Source organism: Melanaphis sacchari, unplaced genomic scaffold (assembly GCF_002803265.2).
Source record: "Melanaphis sacchari strain LSU unplaced genomic scaffold, SCAv2.0 Contig1_pilon_pilon, whole genome shotgun sequence".
Taxonomy (NCBI): domain Eukaryota; kingdom Metazoa; phylum Arthropoda; class Insecta; order Hemiptera; family Aphididae; genus Melanaphis; species Melanaphis sacchari.
The window spans coordinates 1,428,156-1,451,281 of NW_020270976.1; the positions used below are offsets into that span (position 1 = coordinate 1,428,156).

General features: G+C 21.0%; 1 protein-coding gene across 1 annotated transcript in view; it reads left to right on the top strand.

Annotated features, from left to right (window-relative positions):
* LOC112593207 overlaps window positions 1-12,034 on the top strand; it is a 121,495-nt gene extending 109,461 nt beyond the window's left edge. The window contains exons 5-6 of the mRNA XM_025337556.1: window positions 1,785-1,989; window positions 11,691-12,034. Of these exons, the coding sequence (XP_025193341.1) occupies window positions 1,785-1,989; window positions 11,691-11,785 (300 nt within the window). The 3' untranslated portion in view covers window positions 11,786-12,034. The remainder of the gene's footprint in view (window positions 1-1,784; window positions 1,990-11,690) is intronic.
* The last annotated feature ends 11,092 nt before the right edge of the window (window positions 12,035-23,126 follow it).

Below are 23,126 nucleotides of genomic sequence, written 5' to 3' on the forward strand. Positions count from 1 at the left end.
CAGATAGGACATATTGGCTTAATAAATTTTAGAATTTCTAACGTTTGATTACAGCTAAATACTTTAATAATTCGATTAAATTATGTTTTCTATTTATGTAAGTGAAAATTTATCACTGTTATAAAAAAATAAAATCACACTTAAAAAAATAACTAGATCACCGATATTTTCTCGGTAACTCGCTGACCTTAACCAGGCCTGCGTAGCTGATACGTATATAAACGCAGCTTCATAGTTGATATCATTGCGTATAACAGATTTTTTACGACATATAGCTTAATTAACCAAGCTAATAAACCTTAAATAGGCTCATTATTATATTATAATGTTAATAATCAGTTTTAATAACTTCAATTAATGCCTATTTTTTTTCATTATTTATCAATTGAAACAACCTTATTAGTATTTGTTATATTTTTTTTCTTATAATTTGGAGGGAGAGTAGAGTGTGTACTATCTCCTTCTCAAATGAGATAACTTTTCACAAGTGTGAACTTCATCCTTAGTGATTATAGTCCAGCGGTAGCAGAGTAAGCAATTGGAACGATAGCGAGGTAATAGCCAATAGGAAGTAGCATTTTTTGCACTATGCTGAAATTTAAAGGCATTTTAAAATTCTTAAAATTTTTAAACTGCCGTTGTATTTAAAATTATTATAATTTATTTTAATATCACATGTTATTAAGTAAAAAAAAAAAAAAAAAAAAAATAGCTTTATAGAATTAAAACATTTCCGTAATTATAGAGATTACTGAATCGGTACTTACTTCGATTTATATTTTTGGAAATTTTTCTATTGACTTATTTAATATTTTAAAATATAGTATTATTTTTCAGAAATACGTTTCACTAAAATAATTAGTTTATTTTTAGTACCTAGTAATATTAATATTTTTTTGATCGTTAGATGATTTATGAATTTTGTTATAAAATTTTAAGAGAAAACCATCTGTACTGTAATGTTCAAAATATAAATAATGTTCTCAATTCAAGCATATATAAAAAAAAAAAAAAAAAATTTACATTAAATATTCTTTTATAGTTTATTATTATATTTTGATTATGATATAATATAATCGACAAAATTAAATTATTATAAAATTATACTTGATTATGTACATTTATTATAATATAGAAATTTTCTTACCTACTATGTATTATAATATTATCCAGTGTATGCTTTCTGATTAAGTCTTTGAATTAAGCTAATATGCACATAAATATAATATAAACCATTATAAGGATAATCTAATGATGAATTGTGTTTATATTTATTTTTTTTCGACTCTTCTGATTATTTATTAAGTATAGAAACAAAACAGTTTTAATTTTCAACGCCTATAAAAAAAAAACTTTTATTTATATATTTATACTTTTTTTCTTATAATATAATTTTTATCTTTTACTATGCTTTATTTAAAATGTTAACAACTGAGATCAAAATTATGTTTTTATGGTTACTTATAGAATATGTAGGTAATAACTATTATATTAAGTACTTACCTATTATATGTAATAACAAATTTTCATTACACAAGTTTGTAGGTTAAAAAATATTTAAAATTTATTAGAAATACCCTTAAAAAGTTGTCCGAATAAGGATTTAAAACAATTAAAAAAGTATAATGAATAAATATATCTGAAGTACAAATATTGACAAAAATCGTAAAATCAAGAACGTCTGCATAATATTTTGTAGTTAAAAATGCATACGATTTATAAAAATTATAAATAAGTATATTATTGACTATTATTACAAACGAATCGTTTTTGAATGATTTTAGATTGATCGCCCAGAAGCTTTGAAGTACACAATTTCAAATTCCTTGCAATTGATCAAATTAACAGTAACTCTAAAATTAGATCAGAGTCATTTCAAATACGGCCGTAAGCTTTTACTACAGTGTACTGCTCTAATAAATACATTGTACAGAAAAACTTCGGAACTCAGGTTACCAATAAAATCAACAGAGCCAGTACCTGAAAAAGGTCAGTATTTTATTTTAAGTTGTATAAATGGTATTATTGTATTACTTATTAAAATCTTAGAAAATATAATATGATATGTTAGTTATTAGGTTCTTAATGAAAGACTAATATTTATTGGTTTTAGTAAATAGTGCTTTTTTTTGTCTATGTACACTTTATGTAAAATAAAAATACATCAGTCTTAAAAATTAAGGGTAATCTTCATTATCACATTTTGTCTAGTTGGTATTATTTAGGGATTGAACAGTTTTAATTAATTTTCAAAATAATCTTATCAAAAAATGTACCCAAAAAATCTAAACAAATAAATGTGCTAATTGTACATAATGTATTTTTTTTTTTAGTTAATATTTTATTATCATGACTTCAATATATTAGCATTTTCTATAAAAAATAAAAAAAATTGCAATTCATTTTGAGCTATATTTAATCATTTAAAATTTTCTATTTTTTTAATTTTTTTTTTTTTTCTATAAAAATTTAATAAAAAGATTTTTGTTTAGTCAAAATCCTTGAAAGTTACTTATTTAAAGATGAAAAATATTGAAAATACTTTATATTGTATGTTACAATATTTTTTTAAAAGCATTTAAAATTCAATTTTTGGAAACATCGTCAAAAATTTGTAATTTTTTTTTTTTGTATTTACAAATTCACATTTAAATATATATATCAATAAGATTAAAAAAATAATAGAACACAAGATTGTTTCTCATAAGTTTTTGATATTATTACCTAACTCAAAATTATTAAAAATACATGTTATATTATTTATAAGTACTTAAATTCAAATTTTCTTAAATTTTTCAAAATTACAAAAATTTGATAATTATTTTAAAATTAAAAATGTTTATAATATTTTATAGCTAAAGATTGTTAATTTGATACAATATATATTTTTTCTTTTTAGTCAATGCAGTATTTAAAAAATCTAAAAAATATATTTACACATTTTTTTTTCTCGATAAAATCAGTTAAAATTTGGTCAACATTAGATATTTAAACCAAGAATATATTGAAACTTTTAATATACATATCATTATATTTTATACACACAATAACATTTAAAAATATGATATTTTTGCTAAAAATTAATCTACCATCGAATCACGCATAATAAAATAAATTACTTTAATTACTTTCTAAATTTATCATAAAATATATACCATAAAAGTTACAGACCGTTTTCACTTAGAATCGTTTTCAAAGTACAATAAAATATTATTGAATTCAAATTTAACAAAATACATTTTAATCACTAAGTCAATATTAAGGTTTACTAACATCTATATTTCAGACGAAAGATTATCTGTTTTTTCTTTTTATGTGCATTTAAAGTTCAAAACGACAAAATTCGTTAAAATAACTAATTTCATATTATTTTGTTATAGTTAGGTCTTAAAAGTGTAATGAAAGTTTTCTCATTAAAATTTCTCTCAGAAAAGAAATCTAAAAATCTCCGAAATAAAATTACACAATTATTTTTATTGACATTTTAACTTAAAATTTCAATAATTTAGATATATAAATGAAAAACGCTTAGTTTAGTTATTTTGTTGTAATTTAAAAATTATTATTTGTAAAAACTTTAAACTTTTCGCCACTACGTATATTATTATTTATTCTACACAATACGTAGTGATGTTGTTTTAAAATTTTTAGATTAATTTTAGGCTATTTATATCACCAACTCATTCACACCAGTCTAAGCGTGATATGACGATATTGACATAAAAACAGATAGTAATGTAATTTTAATCATTACTTTATTACAATTTATAAATAATTTTTTTTTTTTAAAAATTAGTTAAACCTACTATATCACTAATAGAATAATACAAATAGTTTTATCTGTATAAATTTATAGTAAAATATTCTCACACATTTAGTCTCACTGACAGCTCATAGTCGTTTTTTGAACTCAACGATTTATCATAGAACAAATCGAATACATATATTACTGTGACCTACTCAATCACAAGGTACACTGACACTGATAATATAAAGCAGAACGATTTCGCCGAATTTGTTATATTATATACATATGCATAATAAGTATATATAAATAAAAAATTATATTTAAATACCACTGGTATTAATTTATAATTAATGATGTTGAAATAATTATTTAAGAATTAAATTCCTACAAATTCAACGTTACAGAATATTTACTTGCACTTTTATTTTATACAAATATTACTTTCAACATTATTGTATTGTAATCAACAATTAGTACAAAAAATGTGTCATTAATTAATAAATTACTTATATTTTACCTTGCAGATTACATTGAATAAACTAAAATATAAATTGTCTAATTAATAATAATTTAATTCTCTCCTGAGGATATGCATAAAATCCAGCTAAAAAATATCTTAATATTTAATATATAGCAAGGGTGATTTTGCATGTAATTAATTAAATTATTATAAGTACATCGTAGTTTTGATGACATTGATAAAAAAATTGGCTAAATATGAAGTTAAAAATAAATACGATGAAACATATATCATTTTCATACATAAGGGATATTTTTCCAATATCCAATTTTATCTATATATTATATACATGAAAGTAATGTTGACAAATAGTTGTTTATTACCGATTCTGAATAATAACTTTGGATTTCCTCCACTGGTAGACTTCTGCATTTTGTGAAGCACGTCTTTTTTCTTTCTCATAAAATTAAATTATTGTTCTATTTAGACATTTTAACGATTCGTGTAATAAAAAATATTTTAAATACTTAAAATAAAAAAATTAACAATAAGTTATTTTTTTAAAGATTAGAAATAATATATTCACTTACGTGTTGGATATTTTACTCTATAACTGGATACAATTAATGATTTTGGGTATTATTGAATTTCATTCATAATTCAATATTAATAAGATCAAATTTTTAAAGTTCAGCTTTCCAATTTTTTTTTTTTTTCAATAAAAATAACAACTAATTATTATAATTATTAATTGTTGAGCAATACAAACGAATAAAATTGTTATTAAGAATATATGCTTGATATTGCATTCAGGTTATGGCATACCTTTAAGTATTATATTCCAATGTAATCGATACATTAATAATTAAATATAAATTTTAATATAGAAATAGAAAAAAAAGTAATAATTCATATTTCCACTAACTTTAAATTATAAAACATGAATTAAAATATAAAGTGATACAAAATAAAATATTATTTACATAGTAGTATTTTATTCAGTTAAGTTGTAAACGCATCGCCAAATTATAAATATAATAATTTAAAACATTTAAAAATGTTTTAATACATTATATAAAATATATTAAATATTATACTAACTATGATGTAGGACAGATATATTCTTTGAACTTACAATTTTATTTTATATCAAAAGTATTTAATAAAAATTTCACAGTAAATATTTAAAAAAAAATAAAATATTCTGTTATACCCATAATATATTAAATTAAACTGAATTTAAATATATTTAAAATTTATACGAGATCCATCTAATCTATGTCATAGATAACAGTTCTGTATTTTTATTTTATTTTTAACATTAAAATTTTACATTATGTGCATTTTTTGATCAGTCTATACTTAAAAGTATCTTCACGTACATTATTCGGTTATTCCACAATAGCCAATTGGTTATACAGTTCTACCATAATACTATATATATAGATATTACCTCTCTATCGTTAAATTTGGAAATACTATTTTCAAGGAAGTGTTAAAACGAAGTATCTTCGTAAATCAATGTATATTATAAAGATATCGAAAGCATTTTCAAAATGTAATTATAAAATAAATTGAAATCTTATTTATATTTATTTAAAAAAATTAATATATTTTTCTTTTGAGTGAAGAACCATTCAGCGACAACTCATTTGTAAATTAATTAGATATTAAAATAAATTATGTAACTATAAATTTTATTTCTAAATAGAGCATCGTTTATGGTCATAAATTATGACAAAACAATAAAAAATTAAGTAGATAAAAGTTACGGTTTTTGGACAATTACATATTATCTACTTTATGTTTCCCAGTATTAGCAATATCAAATCGACGTGTTCACTACTCTTCTGTGTACAAGAATACCAGGTCAATGTGCGTGCCATTGATTGTTCCAGACTTCATCGACAAGAGCCAAAAAGTGCTTATTCCATTGAGTTAATCCCATTTAAGAAATTGTTTTTCAACCACTCCCTCCTACGAGCACTATATTATTAGTGTCTTCTACGTTTGCACGTTCAAATCATGTCTTAGAGACACTTAACATTTCTGAAGATTCTATCCATTCTCTTGAGTCCATTACTCGTTATTTTTACGTAGTTATTCTACTACATTCGCTGTATTGCAATGAAACCTAAGAAAAATTTAGAAAATTCTCTCCCTCCCCCAAATTTTATAGGAACGTCAAAACTTCTTGTACTCTAATTGTATATCATTATCACAAATATCATTCGTTTCTATCTATTATTTCTTAAACAATAAGTAGAAATTAATCTCATATTTTTGTAAGGAGGAGAGGGAAGGGATACAATTTCGAATATATAAACATCCTCTACCATATTTACCTATCTAATATTTCAATGTAATATGAATCTTTAACATTGGCTGATGTGATATTCCTTACACTGGACACACACATAATTTTCTGTTTAATGACTTTAGTTTCCGTTTCTTATCTGTTTTTTCAAACTTTCCAATTAAGTTATGAATAAAAAAAAAAAAAAAAATTATATTTTGTATACACATGCTAAATGACTAGAAATTTTCTCCCCAGCACTAAAAACAATGAATTACAGATATGTTTTGGTGAGTTATGGTAGTAGATAAATATTTACGATTCACTTTTTTTTTTTGTATATGATTGAATAAAGGAAAATTTAGTTATTTTTGTAAGTCTTTACATGAAATTAATCAGAAAAAAAGGTAAAAATCTTATATTTTAAATTAACAATAAAAGATCTTTTATTTTTTTATTCTTAAAATCTCATCGATATTTGTATTTCAAAAATAATTTTTTTATTAAAGCTAATTTGTTTAAATGTTCTTTTATAAAACTTGCTCTAATTAAATTACATGAAGTTTATTTTAGTTCCATATTTCAAAACTTATACTAGGTTTTATCAATGGACACTCACGATGAATCACTACTTAATTAAACTATAATCTCAGGTATCAAACTTATTTCTTGTGAAAAGTATTCATTACATCAAATTTATGGAACATCATTATATCTGATAAAATAGGTACCTAAATAAAATATTTTAGAGAAAATTATATCGGTTTATTTAATTCTTGTTTTTACCACAACTAAAAAGAACATTTTTATAGTTCTTACTAAAAGTATTCTAAATTACACTTAGATGTATTAGTGCAACTTAAACATAATTATTAATTTTTAAAGTTATTTAATGCCAGTTGTTTCTCACATATTTTTTTAAATATTAAATTTAATTTTAATTTTAGATATACACCTTATTAACTTTGTATAAATATATACGATTATTAAATATTAATATTAGTCATGGAATACTAACCCATCCTATAAAATTGTATTTGTTAAATTTCCACACTAATATAACACTATATATTTTGTTTTAATTATAAAGTAGCTTTTATAAAACTTTGTTGAACATTTTAATAGATAATGCTATAAAAGTTAGTAAAGATAATAAACTAGATACTGAGAATGAGTTACGAATTAAAGTAAATTTAAAAAAAAGTAAGATAACAAATTTAATTCTATCTTAATATTACAGATTAATATATTAAATGATAAGGAATTTTTAAAATTAAAATAATTTAAAATAAAATTAGTTTCTACAACACCTTCACTTTTATCAAACAAATTAATTAATTAATCGTAATATTAAACATCGATTCTGACCATATTTCTTTTTATCAATACAAAAAACTTCTAAAATATGTACAAAAACTGGAAAAAAAAATGTTGTTAATAAATGAATGGTGGTCTACTAATGTTCTGAAAAAGTGAATGTAAACAAATTGTATTGAATGAGAATGAGTAACAGATGTTAATACAACAAAACAATAAATATTGTTGTGCTAAAAGTTGTGTATTAGTAAGTTGAGTACTTTATATACATTTTACATACAAAAGTGCATTATAATGTTGGGCATAGTACCATATCAAGACAATAACTGAATAAATTATTTGTAAAATTTTGTTTTTATTTTTATTTTGAGCAATAACAGATGTTTTTTATTTGGAGGAATAATATTTTGGTGTTATTTATTATGATTATTTATTTTTTTAAATCATTAATATAGAATTTGTTATTTTTTAAACACCTAAAGTTATTGTTTGTAATATATTTCATTATTTTGATTATTTTATACTGAGATTAGTATATTTTTAGAATCGCTTAATGATCAATATTTTATTTTATGACGTGTGTTATATTATTTTATACAAAAAAAAAAATCAAAGAAGTTTATCTGCTGTTTAATAGGTTTAAAGCGTAACTTATCAATGAGAAAATCGCTGCAATGGATGTGCTAAATCGTTGTTTCTCAAAATGATAAATATAATGGAATTCAAAATCATTACAAACAATACATTTAAACTCTCACTTGTCCAAAAAGTGTGTTGAAAAATAAGAAAATTATAAACCTTATATCTTCAATATTATTGTACCACTCTTTACCATTTATAATTTATAATCTATAAAACTTGATTATTTAACTAAAAATATAGATTATAACAGCGGTATGATTACTAACCAAGAGTTAATTTTAGAACTTTTAAGAGATTACATTTTTTATTTTTCTATACTTATCATCGATAATGTTATGGGTATTTAAAATGTTTCACAAACATTCAATATTGAGTCTAATGGGTTCCTAAAAATTGTATTTCCATTAGTTTTCGTAGAATTTATTGTATTTCTTCTGTCTATCTTCTATCGTTTAATTTTTTATCTGTATGTATTCTGGTAAATTGTAAATTATACATGTTTATTTAATTTTAGTTTTTGATAAAATATTCAAATTAAAATTCATAGATTTTACTATTTTAAAGAAGTCAATTTAGTTTTTTTTTTAAATTAATTATTTTTAATACATCTTAAATTTTAAATTATAAATTATATAGGTATTGAATTCTTCATGTTTTAAAATATAAAATTAACACAATTAATATATATTATGTACAAAATATAGACATAAAAAATTATTTTTTAGAATTTCTTCATAATTATAAAAACGATAAAAAATATAAATAATATATGCTTCAAACTCAGGTTTATGATTTATATCTTAATTTTATAATTTTCGTGGTATAAAATGTTTAAAAAAAAGTATTCATTTATAAGTTCTCTGTGAAGAACTATAAATTATTTAATGTATATGCTATAAATTAAACAATTTTTAGAATTAAAATAAAATTGTTCATGTTTGTTGGACATCATAATTTGATTTATATAAAAAAAAAAAATCGCAAGTAGACATTTTTTTTTTTTGAAAAGCTTAAAAAGTTTTTAATGCAAAATATGACTATGATTTATTATTGTAAATGAATTTCACTTAAAACTTTATGCGTATAATATGCATTTCTTCTAATAATATAATATATCAAATTATACAAACAATTAAACCATCTAAACTTCGAAATTAACTTCAATTTACTCTTTACTTTTACTAATTAAGTGTTTACTTAACAACATAATACTAAAAATTACAATTATTCTTAATTCTTGAATACATCAATAAATTTTTGTTTATTAATTTAAAAACTATGAAATTTTAATTTAAATATATATGTTATTTAGTAGTTGTAAATTTACAAACTCTTAATTATATAATATAATATCAAAATAAAACTATTTGGATAATGAAATTGTACGATTAAAAAATACTATAAATAATATTATATTATACGAAAAAACAATGAACGTATGAGTTACTAACGAATATGTTCATTTGGCTATTGCCATTTTTAAAGTATACAAGGTTAAACTTTATAAAACATAACATTTATTTGATGCATAAGACAGAGGTATGATCATCGATTATAAATACTAGTATTCTTGTAATCAATAGCGTGACCTCTCAAATGTCATTAAATCAATGTAAGATGAAAAATGTTAATTAAAATAATAATCTTATTAATAGTAATATTGTGTAATTTGCATTGTTTGAACATTGTTAAATAAAAGAAAAAAAATTAAATATCTTTTTTATTATTTTAAGTTTACGTAAACACATTATTATATTATAAATACATATAAATTATTTACTATATCCATCTCATATATAACGCATCTAAGTCAATATATAAAAAATGATAAATTTACAATTTAAGTTAATGTTTAAAAATTATAGTTTAATAGTTTAACTTAAAAACAATAAAAAATTTAATTTTTTTACCATAAATTAATTAAAATAAATAAATTGTCTTAAAATCAGAAATTTAAGCACAGGTTTATATTCCAACATGTCAGCGCAAAAAATAGTACTGAATAATAAATATATATATTTGATAGCAATGATAAGTTATTACATTCAAAAAACGAATATAAATAGAACTCGGTATAATAATTACTCGAATGTTTTTATTTTCAAATTATTATTACTACAGTTATATTTAATGTATTATTTCTGTATACATGATGATTTTTATTTAAAACTTAAAACAAATTAAAACATATTGTAGTATTATTTCCATAGAAAATAAACAACATTTGCAGTTAATGGTTATTTTTTTTGGATTCAGTTTGAAATTCTTGTTTTAGCATCGGTTTTAATAAATTTTTTGTTTCTTTGTGGATTGCCTGGCGTTACATAGAGCTTAATATAGTATTTAATATATATATATATATATATATATATATATATATATCTCAATTTGAAATCGAATTTACAGTTATTTGTACTTGGAAAAGTAATTTAATTTATTTGCGTTGTAGTTTTTCTTTATGTAAGAGATAAACTAGGTAAGCAAAATGTACACACCTACAAATAGTCTACAGAAAATATTATAAAGCATCCGAGAAAGCATAATTTTATCTAAGCGTTAAAAATCTAAAAAAAATTGTTATTTTTAAAATTATTTTTGTCGTATTTTTTTTTTTCATTTTAATTTTATAGAATATTTTATTGATAATTTATGGTGAACAAGTTATGAATATAAGAATACTAAATAATTAATTTCTTACAGTAGTTTTAAATACCTACTTATAAATAGATAAGTAAGTAATATTACATTATCGACAAAGTACACTCAATACTTACTGTTACAGTAAAGAAGTTACATTTTCTTTTTTTTAATTTAAATCTTGCTAAGTATGATAACTGATTATTTGAATGATAATTTTTTAACAAGAATTATTGATATGCGATAAGAAAAGTATTTTAAATTAAATACTAAAATGGTTTTTACTCCTTACTGAGATACTGATTAGTAATTATACTTTGTACATCAAATTTTAAAAGGATATTGTCCTTATAATTTTTAAATAAAAATTTAAAGTTCAAGCTGGCACTACATTCCTATTTTGAAAAACAATAACAAACAATTTCGAATTATTTAATATAAATCTACACTAATTGCATTAAAAATAAACTAATAATTTAACTTTTAAAACAATTAATTACACGACGTATACAACTTTTTTAGGGTTCATGTTAATGCAATAATTATCATAATTTGCATTTAATTATTTAATTTTTTTTTTTTCATTTCAGTTACGTCTCCGAGTTTTGGATGTCAGGTTACGCCTTCTATCAACCATTCAACGATAATCGCTGCATCAGTCTTGCTATGGAATGTATTCAGATAGTCGAAATGTGGAAATATATATATATATATATATATACATAAATAAATATACATAAATAAATATATCTTAAAATTCTTGTACTTCACACTTGTACATGTAAATAAGTTTAAATTGTAAAAAAAAAAAAAAACAAAAATTAACACGTTGAGTAATATGGAAGAGGTAAAAAGAAATTATTAAATGACATAATTAGAAAAACGATACAATCAGGTTGATGTATATTTTTTTCAAAAATGAAGTAAATTCCATTGTGTGTTACTTATTATTATAATTTTGTTTATTTTTTTTTTTTCATCTTTTGAAATTTTTAGATTAGATTAAGTGTTAACAAATAAAATGATTATTTACAAATACAACAAAGCGATGCATATTATTATTAAACGAATTTTGTAGATATGTACGAAATATATAATTTAAAAAATTGTTGTACATACTTATGACTTTATATATGTGATTAATATACATTAATTATAAATATATTACATAGATTGTGTAACTAATTTAATAGCAATATAACATTTTGCTGTATAAAATCAGTTTGGAACTTCACGTTGAACTTTGAAAAGATATTTAATATTTAATAATCCATTAGCGTCTTATTTTGCTTTGTCGCTTGTTTGCACATTTTTAATTTTGAAATTTGGATTTAAAAAGGAAATAAAGCTATAATACTATAATTTCTTCAATGTATTAAAAACTAATTATAATACTGTGGAATACACATTTTTAGTTTTTTTTAAGAAATACTTTCAATAACTATACTTTATTTAAAGATATGGAAATATGTATGATATTGTTATTATTAATAAATATTATCGAATGTATTTGTTAAAAATAAGATATTTTAAAGTATAGCCACTTTTCGTTGTTAATATACGTTTAATTGATATTGGTGTGTTTATATTTTGTTAAAATATAATAAATCTCATATTTAATATCAATAATTGTTTTTAAAATTCAGTTAATACGATTAATCGTTTAAAAATTGCTTTCGTGTTTATTTATTGAATTATGAATACTTTATAATATGTTTATTTTCTTTATGCTTACTTAACATTTATAAGTACTTAAGTTTGTCACACTTTCTAATAATTATTTCAATATATATATATATATATATATATATATATAATATATGTGTGTGTGTGTGTGTGTGTGTGTGTGTATACTATTTTTTGTTGTGAAATTGTTCAGAGTAAAAGTTATAAAAACATTTGTGAAAAAAAAAAAACTTAAGCAACCCTATGTATTTAAAAATTAAATATTAAATAAACTAAATTTCAATATCTTATTAAAGGCAAAATAAAAAGTATACAAACATTTTGTCTTCGCCAATATTTTTATTAACTTGAAATTAATTTTATTTACTTATAAGTTATAAATCAATTAGCAATTATAAAAACAGAATATATATAATTCATTAATCCTTTTATTTTTATGGCAATAGACATTTTGATAAATTACAAATTATTGAACTCTTTTATTTCTTCCTAAGATTTGAAAACTAAATGAAATAATTATGTGTAGTACCATAGACAAAAAAGGTAGGTATTAATCATAAGAGTTGATCAAATTTGGATACGAATAACTAGTGCCTGGTAAGTACCAACGAATGGTTAATATATATTATTTCACAAACGTTAAATCTATAAATTATATAGACATTAAAAAAAAAAAAAAAAAAACGATTAATACTCATTATAAATGCTTAAAATGTAATTATGGTTTTATTAAATATACTCCTCTGACTTTTATGTTCACACTTAAAAGTTTCAACGTTATGATATTTAAATATATATATATCTAATATTAAACTAGTTAATTAAGTTTTTTATGTTTTTTGAATATTTTTACCTAGAATATTATATTTAATACAAAATAATATAATACAAAATTACGTTTTGTTTTACATTGAAAAATTGAATACTGACACTTATTTAATTAGCTAATTAAAGTTTAAGTATAATACTATACAGTTTAGCACTTATCAGATGGAATACCAGATATTATTAAAATTATTAAACTATATATAATTATCTAAAAATTCAATTTAATTCAATTTGAATGTGTGATATAATCCAAAAGTTATGAATTTAAAATATTGTTAATTGTTAACACCCGTTTAAACATTTTTGTCTTGCACATGTACTTTGTTTTAACATCACAGATTCTCAAATATTTTTAAACAATCACGCTATAAACTTTATATTTTTTCACTGTAATAACTAACTTACAAAAGAACAAAAATTATTTTTAAAAATATCTCTTGCCCAAAGGTAAGTCATTTATAATTTTTTTTTTCATTGTGAAAATCAAATTCTCAATAAAAAAATATATAAGCTATTAACACATAAATTTATTATTGAATTTATAAAAAAATAAACGCTATCATTAAAGCTTTAAAATAAAAAACCAGCTGTCAGGTTCATCGATCACATTTTTATAAAAAAAAAAATTTTCAAATCTTAAACGGAGCGAGAATGATATTGACTTTACAACGATGTGTATTTTTTTCCTATGAACATATTTTAAAGTAGTAAACATAGCTCAATTGTCCAAATGTTTTGTGTAGTATGTGTAATAGATTGTAAAATGAGTGTAGATTATATTACACGATTGTCAACATTGAAAAATGTATATTATTTTTCAAGAAAATCTTGAAATTTTTAAATAAAATGTCTTTACTCATTATTATAATTATTATTGTTGTTATTATTTTTTAATCCGGAAATTGGTTTTAACAAATTAATTCACAACAAATGTCTTCTCTGTTTTTTTCTATCGTTTGCCAGATCCTTAAGTTCACTGTAAGAAGTGACTCTGCGCCTTCATTATTTGGCTGATATATTTTTATTCTTGATCGTGTTCCTTCTGTGATTCTTTCAGTTATTAAACTGAGTAGGTAGTTCGTCGCCATACCTCATTGTGCTGCCTATCGTCTGCCATCTCGTTTTCCTTAGAGTGTCTATTAATTTTCATCTATTGTCTTTAAGACGTCTTCGTTTGCTTTTTTCATTTCAATTTATTCTTTGAATTTTCTTTCAACACAATATTCGAAAGTTTCTAAAATCTTCATTTCTTTTTTATTTATCATACATGTCTTGCATCCATATAATGCCATACTCCAAATGTACGTTTTAATGAGCATTTTTTCAGTATGTATACACAGATTTTTTATGTTAGTAATTTCCACTCTTTGAGGGAAATTTGTTTTGCTTGACCTATTCTGCTTCTTGATTTCTTTTGTTAATTTGTCATCGTCTGTAATAATATAGACTAAATATATGAAATAGTCTACTTGAGAAATTTACTATACTCACAAGTATATTAAATTATAGAAAAAAATAAAGCAAATCAATGCACTATCTAAAAAAAAATACCTTAATAATTATATTACAATACACGGCTATGATAAAATATTAATTATATGCTAGTTTAATATATACCTATAAATTTACTTAATGATAAATCTAAGATCTTAATAAAATTTTAGTGAATATTAGTTTTACAATCAATTAAATATTACCAAAGTAACTTTTAATTTTATAAAATATATAGATAATTATTATTTAGGTAAGTATGATCTTTATATTAACTATTAATCATATTTTTATAAATGCTAAGTTTATTTAGTTATGTAAATTATAATATTTTGATAGTCTATAAGTTCTTAATAGGATACTACAACAAAAATAAATTCACAATATATACATCTACTGATGATAAATATAAAATAATATTTCATCTACTATTTTAATTATAAGCTCATGTAAACATTGTCGATATGTTTAAATAACCATTGTTGCTGCAAATATATACACGATAAAAATAAAGTAGATTTCAGTTTTATACTCCGTAGAAAATTATTTTACATTTTTTAAATATGTAACCAAGATTACATAGTATTTTTAAAACTTTATGTATAAGAAATAAATTTAAATAATCATTTTTTAAATTCAATATTTAATAATAATCTTATGCTCTAAAATGGACATCAGCAACAAATTATAAGTAAAATTATTTTTTTTGCATATAATCACTAAACATTTTGAATACAGGTGTAGCTTATAAAATTTTTAATTATTTGCGACAATATTCAATTTTAATTTATTATTAACGTGTAAATAATTTTTATTAAAAATGATTTTGTATTATAAGAAAATACTATTTTGTGATAACATTTATTTTATAAAAATTATAAAATAATAATGAATGATAGAAAAAAATTGAAATTTTACAAAACGTAGGTATTAAATTAAAATTAATAAAAGGTTATTTATTTATTTATTTTTTTTTTTTTATATCGGAATTTAATATAAAATTATATATCTTAATATGTAATAAACTTAAATTTATTAACATTTCTAGAACAGTTCAAATGTCATTTCACATTTGTTTCTCTAAAAACTCTTCGTACAAATTTATAGTTGATGTCGTATTTCGTGCCAAAAGTTAAAATAATTACCCATAATAAAATAATTGTTTTATGTGGTTTGTATATTTCAGCTGAGAATAATTATGGTGGATTAGAAGGTGCGGTGGTACACAGGTTTAAATACTATGGGTACCGAAAGGTCCCATTATAATTTTTAAGTTTATTTTGTGTTCAATAAAATATAATTTTTTTTTTTTTTTTTTTATTTATTGAAATAAATCTAAAATCTATACACATCCTTTTTACAATGAGTAGGTTTAAAAATGACAAATAAAAGAAGATAACATGAATCATGAGATTAGGAGGATACTCAGTTAGGTTAGGTAATAAATAAAATATAATTCAAATTTATAAATAAATAATTAATCATTAAATTTTTGTTACCTTTTTTTACTTAATTTTCTTATAATCCATTTTAAGTTTAAGAGAAAAAAAATTAAATTTTCGTTTATGCACTTCAGATGTTATTTTTTGCGTTTGGTAAAAATGAGAACTGTCGAAAAAAGGTCAAGTTAGATTTTATCAGGAAAAATAATATCCTCCTTTTATATCACTGATATATAATATAATTGCATAGGCGTTATAAGTTATATGTCTCCAGGAAATAAAATAATCTCAGTTAGTGAAAAAAGAGTCTGTGAGGAGTAGGATACCTGCTGTATACTTTGCTTCGGATTAAATGTATGCTAAAATTACGCAATTGCGTTATATAGAATAAGCCTTGGTTGTATTTAAAACAGGTAATCTACACCTGAGATAATATTAATGCTGTGTATTCTGTATATAAATTTAATGAATATTATGTACAGTTTGGTACTCAAATGCAGCCTTAAACTTTAGAAAATATTAAGTTTGCTTTATAAAACAGTATTATATTTATATCCTAAATACGTCATGTTTTACGGGGCGTCAACAAGAACGCCCCGTAAAACAGAAATTCCAAAGTTTCGATTTATGTATCAAAGACTATATAAATAGATAGTTATTAATACTTGTTATGAAACATAAAGAGAGCTACATTGATCACTGCGAAGTTGTGTTTTCTATTTAAATAGGTAACATAAATAGGTCAATGTATCATAATATTATATTATTCTCTACAATACCAATTTAATATTTACCTTGTTTCAGTGTTACAAGAAAGAGAAACCGAGATAATCTTCTAAGAAGTGAAATTAATTAATAATGAATTTGAACTCACTGTATTGTATTCTTAAAAATGATATTTTTCTTAGCAATTTCTTTTCTGCGTAAAAACAAAATATTAATTTATATTAATATCAATGCTCTACATCACTATATACAATATAATAAAACAATAAAATACAATTTTAAATATATTTTTAAATGAACGGTCATTGAGATTGGAAATATAAATTTTTATTTGATACATGTTTGTATACCATAATAGTCATACTTATTATGAGCGTACCAAATAATGTACATACATTTTTTTAAAGACGTATCTTAAATTATATAACTTATAACTATTGATCACAAAAAAGATTATAAATTTAATTTCCAAATATTTTTTGAGAAAATAAAAATCTAAAAGAAATATTTTATGATGAAAGTAAAATTGTTGTTGATAAAATTATTTATTTTGTCAAAATTCAAATTTCGAACACTTATGGAAAAAAAACCAATGACCAATGATTTCCGATATTATATTTTTTTTATTGTTTATTAACCATTGCATTAAATTATAAAATGTCTTCAATTTAATCATATAAAATATAAAATTTTAATTTACTCCCATATATTTTAAGCTTTTAATATTTTGAATAACAAATTAGGTATATTTTATCTTCATGATCAAAACAGAATAATTTTCTAAACGTGTTAATATTTGTTTCATGTTAATAAATATGAAATATAATTAATTTTATTAATTAATTGCACGTGAAGTTTAATGAATAACTATATTAAAATAAATGGATACGTTTTTATAGGTATTGTCAATGCTAATTTAGACCAGTGAACAATATTTTCACATGTACAGAACACGGTGACCATTGACAGTGACATTTGTAATACAACTTAACACATTATAAAAATGTAATAAATTCGTTGAATACAATTAATCACCATAAAAAATATATAGCTCCAATTTTTGAAGCTTTAAATTTTTATTTTTATTTTAAATATTATTTAAAAAGGTATTTTAAACATAGTACATTACACATACATTATAGTAAAATTAAAATAAATATTGTATATTATATATTATTTCATTTACAAACGTAACGTAAATAATAAAACAACACGGTTACATACTATAACATAAATTATTAAGTATCTCAAAATGAAAAGTCTGTTTTCGTTGAGAGAAAAGTAGAATTTTTTATGAAAAATTATGTATATTAATCAACAATTCTATCTAACAATCAAAAACGAAAAATCAAAATTTGAAAACTTCTAAATAAAATATAAACCATCAACAAAAATTAGAACTTACTCTAGTGGATAACAAAAACTTGATTTTCATTAAGAAAAGAACAGTTTCCCTTTTAACCAAACTTTTTTAGTTTTGTAAAGAAAATTGTTACTGCCTATAAGAATCATTATTTTTTTTTTTAAGCAGTTTATGAAAATATGAACTGATGGATTACTTTTAAAATAAAAATAATTTATTTTCTCATCATATTATTTAATAATAAACATCATATATTTTTTAAACGAAAATTAAATTTAAAAAAATTCTGTATTAAATTTTGAACAAAATAAATGTTCAATTTTATGAGTAATTGATGTTAGTTATCGCTTAAAATAATTTAAAACAAATAATTAAAGTATAAACAATTTAATATATTAAGTATAATTGAACTATTTTAATAAAAATACATTGACATTGATAAACAAACATTACATTTTCAGAAACTTTATTCGCATAATATATTTATAGTACTCTAGGTAATTAAAACTAGGTATTATAACATTGATAAAATCTATTCAAACCTACTTTTACAATGAAATATGATACTAAATTACGATATCTAGTTTTCCTTCAGTAAGCAAACCTGAAATATACCTATTACTTATATATTTTTACCAACTTAAGTAATAACTATGCCGATAATGATTTATAATTTTTTTTTCGTTCTGAATTATTGGTGTTTTTGATTAACAATTGATTACGCATTTTTGACTTACACGAAAATTGTATTACTTACAGTTAAAGTTTAAAAAAAAAATCAATCTCAAAAATCGATTATGGTATGAATATAATATTTTAACTATTATGACTTCATTATTCAAAAATTCAATTATTTTTATAGTTGAGTTATAGTAAAATGATAAACAATGTTTAAATGAAAGTGCTTTTAAATCTTGAAAATATTCTCAAACTAAAATGTTACAAAATGATATCACTATATTTTTAAATTTTCACAATTTTCTTGAAAATTCAAAAGCAATTAAATCTTTTATTAATTAGTCTTATTCTCTATCATCAACTAATATGAATCAATAGTCGTAGTTCTGGAGCACATTTCCAAACTAAAAACGTCATAATGGAAAATAACAATTATAAGTCTCTATAAAACTAATAGTATTTATGCTTCACGTGGAACTTATTTTTTATTGATTACAATTTTTAATATCTCAAATGGTTATATGGTAAATTATAAACATTAAGTAATTATGATTTCTGTAAATTGAAAATAAGACGTGTATCACACGACAAAAAATTCTACTAAGGATAGGTTATAACAACACTATAATTCTTTTTAATGATTACCAGATATAAGTGCAGTAAGTCGATCAGATATAAAAATAAAGATAAGGGAATATTTTTTCAGTAAAATATATCTTAGTTTAAATAGAATGCATGCAAGCCAAACATAATCAAACACTTGTAATATTTTTAAGAAAGTACTAGTACAATATTTTGTTTATTCTAAAAAGAAATATATTTTTTTCTACTATAAAATTTAATTGATAAATAGTAGAATGATTAATACTAAAACTTAATTTTGAACCATACACATTTTTTTTTTTTTTTTTTTTTTTTTTTGTCAATTCAATAATATTTAATAAAATTTTTAATAAGATTTATTTTAAAAAAATGTTGGCTATATTTGGAGTAAACTATAGATAATACATAGAATTATGGACGATTAAATGTTTTTTTTTTTCATTTTATTATGAGCGTGGTGGTGTATCTATTAAATTAATGTAAAGGGCCAATAGCCATAACATTAAATTTAATTAATTATGTGTGTTGAAGTATGATTACTTTTTTCGGAATTTAGATAAGTATTACGCATATATTCAGTTAAAATTCAACGATTATTTTATAAAGTAGATAATTTTTATTAGATTAAAACTAGGAAACATATTTTAGAGAAAGGGTTATTTGTAATAATTGGTCAAAGAAATTTTCAACTAAATTATTTTTTTTAAAAAGAAAATGATATTATGCGTTTAAGCGATGTACTAATAAAGTACATACAAGTAAAATAATAAAAACATATTTAATATGGATAACTCATCTTATTTACATAAAAAAAAAAAAATTAAATAACTTAATTAATTTTTTTTTTTTTAAATTTAAATTATTATTAAATATATTAATTTAATATTATGATGTTTACATTTCATACGTGTAAGCTCGTTCTATATATTATTTTTTAATTTAATCCTCACATATATAAAACATTTGTAAGATATATTTTAATACGTATTATATATTTTAACTTAATAAAATTCTTTTTGTAAAATTTGGTCTATATTTTTTATGTATAATTTATTTACAACCACTTAAAATATTTAAACACGAAAGTAAATAAAGGTTGGCTCATAATCATTTTTTGAAAGCAATGATTTATTATTTCATTCATATTTAAAATTATAATACGACACTGGCTTTTGCCAAAGTGAGCGAAGCGAAACAATTGTACGACATCCAGTCTCTGTATCCTGTCCGTATATTTTCCTTTGTAACAAAACTCTTTATTTCTTAAACTTTAGATTATTCAATTGTATTCATTGTCATATTTTTATAACTTTTTAACGAAATAAATTTATTATAACTAATTATATTATTTTTAAACATAAAATAATTTTAATCAGTTTATCGATTTCACCATCAACTGTAAAATACATTTTTCGTTCAGTAGCTCAAAATCAAAAAATATAAAAAAATAACCTTTGAATTTCAATGTAGTTTTAGAAACTTTTTTCTTACAGTTTATTTTATGTAAATATTATTATCTGCGTAAAAACATAAAAACAAATATAATATATAACATTTATTATTTTTATACTAATTATTGACATCATACGTTATACTCATTTCGTTGCACTTTTTTTTTTATTTAGCAAGTTAATTATTTATTTTATATGTATGTTATAAACTATAATATACTCGTGAATTGTAAAATATGACTAAAAGAATTAATTCTGGTTATTTGAAAACACATTAAAATTTATTTAAAATCACTAATACTATATATTCAGCGTCATTAATTATCATAACATTCATAACAATACTTTAGTTTAAAAAAAAAAATTAACTCAAATATATGGTATACTAAAAGATATAACAAAATTAAATAACTTACTAGTTACCTATTTAACTAAGAAATATACAAATATAACTTAAGTCTTAGATTTAGTAGCCATTTTAATTATTCTTATTTACCCGTGTAAGAAATGTTATAAGTGAAAATCCGTATCACCTTAATCTGATTCTAAAAATATTATTTTTCTTTAATAAAATAGGTTTTACTTAGAAATGTTTTCACTGTTTTGGCTAAAATAATTTTATGGTTAATTTTACATTTTTTTTGTCACAATATTAATAGACAATAATATATTCGTATACCAACTTATTTCTCATTCACATCATATATTTATTGAAAAAATGGTGTACCTGGTATTTGGACCTTGGCTAATTTATTGGGACCAGATTTTTATCATACCTAATATAACATTTTATTACGTTGTTTAATTATTTTTATTTTGATAAAAACAAATTACGCTAATACGTCCAGTATAAAATAATTCATAAAAATACAATATATTTAACTCCTAAAATAAAATAATTATAAAAGGAAGGAAGTACTGAATTTCAATTAATTAAATTGATTTAATTTTCAATAAGAATATTTTTTCAATTAAGATTTCGTCATTAATATAATATCATACTAATTATTTATAAACTATAATTATTTTAAGTTTAGATTGTATGAGTCGAAAAGGTTTACCTAAAAATGTATATTAAACATATATCTCCCTTCTCTCCTATAGTCTAAACATTAAATTATTATAATATTAATAAACCGTTAGCCCAGTATTAGATTTATTCATATCAACATTTTCAAAAATATTATCTCTCCGAAAATTTAAAATTTAAATTTTAGACCACTATAGGTTTAAAAGTTGATACTGTTTTAATAACAATGGAGGTGAAATACGATTTTATATTAAAATATAATGAAATAATATAGAATACTAAATTGGATATAATCAAATAATAAAAATAAAAAAAATAAATAAATATGGAAAATATCTCATAAAACATTAATACGGCTTGATTTATATTGAAAAAAAAAGATTCTACCTCTTGAATAAACTATACATAAAACTATAAATCGCTTAAGTAAAAAAAGATAAACATAAAAACTTTTCTGGACCATACAACAATTTTGATTAAATCATCAAAAGTAAAATGAAAAAAATCACTGAACAATATAGCACAATTACCTCAATGATATCAATAATACAATAAAATTAAGAAAATAACTGTGCTAAAAAATTAACAGAAAAGCAGCAATTATAATAATAGTATAATTGATCACAAGATTGGTACACTATCGTTCATTTAAACTATATATATATTACATATGTATGTATATGTGTGTGTGTGTGTGTGTGTGTGTGTGTGTGTGTGTGTGTGTGTGT